A 5,015-nucleotide genomic window follows, 5' to 3' on the forward strand; every position below is an offset into this window, starting at 1 on the left:
ATCAACTTTTCCGATAGAGTAAGCTGACTTTTCGACATTGGTTTGGTTATGTGATATTATTAGGGTCTCAAAGAAGAGGTACCGTTGTATCGATACTTTCCTTCAACTACAGCTGTTAAAATTTGGCCGAGATTTGTGTCACTCTAATTCTATTCTAATGATTACAGTGACTTATTGAAATAATTTTTATGTCCCTTTTCTTGATTTTCAGTATTTAATAATTCATGAACGAATAATGAAGAGGAAAAACTTTTTATTAATCACAAGTACATTTAAAGTCTATTGCACAATAAGAAACAAAGTAACAAATGTAATACACCAGAAAAAAAAACAGTGATGAAACAAACAGAGACTCTTCTTTAAGTTGGTTTCCGAAAATCTCTAACCAATGATGAACGAATTGTTTTTTATCCATTAAAATCGCTATTATTTTATTTCTTGTTATCAATGGAGGTGGTGTAAAATTTCCTGGAAAGCTCATGGTATCCACAGATAGGGCGTCAGACATTTCAGATCCTTTTCTGAAGCTGCTAGAGTCATTTTCATCATTAACAGATACCTTTTTCTTGGCTGGAATAACATCATTGAATTTGTTGGAGAAGTCACTTATGCGATGACTCCAGAAAGACGTTCCAGGAGGTACAGATGAAAGAGATTCAACACTTTCACTCAGATCGTAATCGAAAATGTTACTCATCACTTTATCCGATGTCATCGCCATCGATCTGGAATCCCAGTACTGAACGATACCGTCGTACTTCCAGTTTTGTGGTTTTTCATCAATTTCATTGATTTTAGATGTTGCGTTTTTTTCCGGAACTAATGTTAAATCTCTCTCCACCTTTTCTTCCATATCATTTCCTATGTTAGCGATTATGAATAAATCATCCTCTTTTATAGTAGACGAATTACCTGGATTCAGACTTTCATTTTCTACTAGAAAAACAGATTCTCCAAACTCAACCTCATCTTGAGTTATTATGGTCATTGTTTCTTCCTCTATCTTTGACAATATAATATTTGTAATTCCTTTCATCTGATTTTTTTCTACAACATGGTTTTTGAATAAACTTTCATCTGTATGATGGGATGATATGGCAAATATATTTTCTTCTGATGTTGCTTTGAAATTTTTTTTCATGTCAAATTCAGCATCGGTATTTTCTACCACTTGATCACATGGTTCAATTTTGAGAGGTGGATAGATTTTCAATTGATCAATGTCTTTGTCAGAATCTATATTTCGTTCATTATTCTCATCCATTTCAATTTTAACGTTATTTAAAGATTTTGTATTACTCAAAACATCAATTCCAACTGTGTGACATTGTATGCCATCTTCAGACATTGATAGTCTGCTCTCGAAAACATCCTCTTTCATATGAACAAACTCTCTCGTTTCTACACCATCATCTTCATTAGGATTAACACTAAATTCATGATCGAATACTTCCCTTTTCTCACTTATAGTTTTTTCCAGAGGTAAAAGCAACGAAGCATTGATTTGAATATCAGATATATGCACATCAGAAGGCATTATACTGTTGAGTGGAATATGCATACTACAAGTGGTATTTGCACAGCAAACTTCTCTTCTATCGCTCACTAAATCTTTTGGATATACTTGAGTACTCTTGTCCAGTGAGTACTTTTTTCGCTCCATCTGTAAAATTGATGGACGAATAGTATATGATTATTCGAAATAGAGAATATGAAATATGAATATATCTGAGAATTTAATACCTAGCCCAGATTTTCCTAATTCTCTTGAATAACTGACTTTTAAACTCTTCAGCTTTGAAAAAGTTCAACTTACGAAAAGAGTATTGTAAATTTGAAACAAGGATCCAGGAAAACACTAGACTAGACCATTAGCTTTTGCTCGCTAGCTCAGTACCAGTTGAATGAATTTCACTAAATCAAAGGAACGAGAAATCATTGTTAGTACGAGTATACATCTCATCGATAGATCCAAATAACTGTTAAAAATAGACTTCATAGCTCGTTTTACCTGACGTGTAGGTCTTCTTTGCTGAAAAATCTACACTGCTAACAGATCTATTTGGTACACAGGTCAGTTAGTAAAAAAAATCTGCCAACAGGCTCCGTCCTAAGTATCCTTCGATCAGGAAGCAATTCTTTCAAAAATATACGAATGTTTAGCCTATAGTATGCGGGACACTCATCCAGTTGAAAAATAAGTTCACCCTTATCAATCAACGGAACCTCGAAATCAAAAATACTTTCCCTATTTGTTTCCAAAAATTCTTCATAATTCTCTAGTCTGTTATTACACGAAACAAAAGTGAAGAATTCATTCTATCGTAAACTTTATCAGAAAAAGTAATAGAAAATTGGCCAGATTATGAAATATTTTTAGCATAGGTGAATGAATTGGGAAATCCGAAAAATCCATAATAATAAATAATAATAATAAATAAAATTTATTTGCATCAGAAAAATCTACAATATAATAATCACAATCACGAATCAAACATAATATTCTGACACGAACAGATAAAGAGGAGAAAGACAAAGCTTTCGCTGTCCATGTTATATCTCATTTATTTATTTATTCATGTGTCACATGATAATCTTGACACTCAATTATGAAAAAGTTTGAATAAAATACATATATATGAAAGCACACATAAACACATACATATTTATATACTGATACTCGCTCTGCTCGCCGAAGGGGCTCCGCCCCTTGGACCCCGTCACGATGCCGGTAGATCCTTCACTGGGTATCCGTCTAGAAAATAAAAGATTTTTTTCGGAAACTGTACCATTAGCTGATTTAAGACGATTCACTCGGTATACTATGTTGATTCTAGGGTGGATTTCTATATGATTTTTTCCCTAGAACATACCGTTTCGCCCTTGCTCACATGAAAATATTTGATGCAAATAACTTTCCATTACGACAAATCAAGGGCGCTCTTAGCCTTAAATTTTGAGGGGTTCGCCGTTATGAGCTTCGAGTTTTTCTATGGGACCAAATCTCAGATTACACCGATATCAAGCCTAACCTCTCAAAAATATTTATATTTAGATATTTATATGAATATTTCTATAAGGTCTCCTCCGGAATCACCCTGTATAAGGCGTACAACTTTGCTTCCACCGTTTTGCAATAGATGGCTGTAACGGTAAGTGGTACTCGAAATAAATATATCGTAGATGTCATACAATAAGTTTAGATATTTGTGAACATAATGCCATTGACATGTTAGTCGATTTTTGTCTGCATCATAAAGTTATTCACGATTAACCATGTCAGCTTACAAGCCAAATTCTCGTCATTTGAGGGAAGTTTTAATTTTCTAATGAAATATGAATATATCTGCGGCTGAGGCTCATCGATTGCTCTCAAATACCTATGGTGAGGCCGCTATTAGTGAAAGAACGTGCCGAGAGTGGTTTCAACGCTTCAAGATTGGTGATTTTGATGTCGAAGAACAGCATCGCGGAGGAAGAGAAAAGGTTTTTGAAGATGCAGAATTGGAGGCAATACTTGATCAAGACTCATGTCAAACGCAACAATAATTGGCAGGATCATTATTACTACAAGCCATTTCAAAACGCTTGACAGTCATAGGAATGATTCAGAAACAAGGAAATTGGGTGCCGTACGAGTTGAAGCCGGGAGGTGTTTGAACGGAGTTTGTTTGTTCGTGAACAGCTGCTTGCAAGGCAAAGACGGAAGGCATTTCTGCATCGGATTGGGACTGGAGACGAAAAATGGGTTCATTACGATAATCCCAAGCGCATAAAATTATGGGGATATCCCGGCCATGCTTCCACGTCGACGGCCAAACCGAATATTCTCGGTTCTAAGCTCAGTATTTGGTGGGTTCAGCTCGGCGTAGTGTATTATGAGTTGTTAAAACCGACTAAAAACGATCACCGGCGATCATTATCGAAGGAAGGAGGTGATCTTGTGGACCACGAGAATTGTGAGAAGTTTCCTCACTAGCAATTGAGTGTTGCCTTGTTCTGTGAGGAACCGGCAACCTCGAAACCTTACCCTACAACGGTGATTAAAAAAAAAAAAAGAAAAAAAAAAAAAAAATATATATATCGGGTGTCCCAAGGTGAGTGGCCTATTAGATTATAATGGAAACTATTGATGGTAAAGATTTCAAATTTTGTAGATAGATATTTGGCCATATAAGGTACATTTTTAAAATACATTCACATTTCCAGTGTTGCCGGATGAACGACAATTTGGCAACAACTTTGTTATTTTGAATGGGACATCCGGTATTTCTATTTTTTTATGATATTTTATGATACTCCATAAAATATTAAATCTATTCACTCTTATTTTTTCATCCCTATCTTCAACGGTTTTTGAGTTATTAATTATTTTTCGAAATTTTAGATCAAATTGGCGTATTAAGAAAATGACTCTAGTTCGCTCAATATTTGAGATTTAAGTCAGAAATTTTGCAAGTCGTTAGATATTGATCTGATCTGTGTCACTGCATTTGAATTATGGTCGTCAATAATACAGGACGGACCAAAAAAAATCATCATTTGCCAAGTTACAAAATTGTAAAAAGTCTATTTTTTCAAATTAGACACCTAGTATATTTTTCAATTTTTGGAATCAGTACAACACACTCTACAATTTTTCTATTCACGTCCCTATACCTATCTCAACTGGACTCCGAGTTATATGCGTTTATTAGAACTCACATTGATTCAATAAGCGTTAATTTCTTTTGTATTGTTATTTTCTCTATGTCGTTCATAGATCGATATATCAATGAATCAGTTCAATCCATAAATGTCAAAATAAACAATTATTGCCTAACAGGTGTTTTGTTCCGAGGTTTTTCTATAAATAATGGCTCAAGAAAGATATATACATATAACGCATATAACTCGGAATCCAGTTGAGATAGGTATAGGGACGTGAAAAGGAAAATTGTAGAGTGTGTTGTACTGATTCCAAAAATTGAAAAATATACTAGGTGTCTAATTTGAAAAAATAGACTTTTTTACAA

At 34.3% G+C, this 5,015-nt stretch overlaps 1 protein-coding gene across 1 annotated transcript; it reads right to left on the minus strand.

Moving 5' to 3' along the window:
- Positions 1-236: 236 nt before the first annotated feature.
- On the minus strand, positions 237-2,704 carry LOC123684102. Its single transcript, XM_045623230.1, has 2 exons — positions 2,663-2,704; positions 237-1,663 (listed from the first exon to the last, which is right to left on the minus strand). The coding sequence occupies exon 2, from the start codon at positions 1,661-1,663 to the stop codon at positions 257-259; it is 1,407 nt and encodes a 468-aa protein (XP_045479186.1). The 5' UTR covers positions 2,663-2,704; the 3' UTR covers positions 237-256.
- Positions 2,705-5,015: the final 2,311 nt, after the last annotated feature.

This window comes from Harmonia axyridis, chromosome 7, assembly GCF_914767665.1.
Source record: "Harmonia axyridis chromosome 7, icHarAxyr1.1, whole genome shotgun sequence".
Classification (NCBI taxonomy): domain Eukaryota; kingdom Metazoa; phylum Arthropoda; class Insecta; order Coleoptera; family Coccinellidae; genus Harmonia; species Harmonia axyridis.

Coding starts and splice junctions, on each gene's coding strand:
- LOC123684102 (XM_045623230.1), bottom strand. CDS start 1,663: ATGGAGCGAAAAAAGTACTCACTGGACAAGAGTACTCAAGTATATCCA.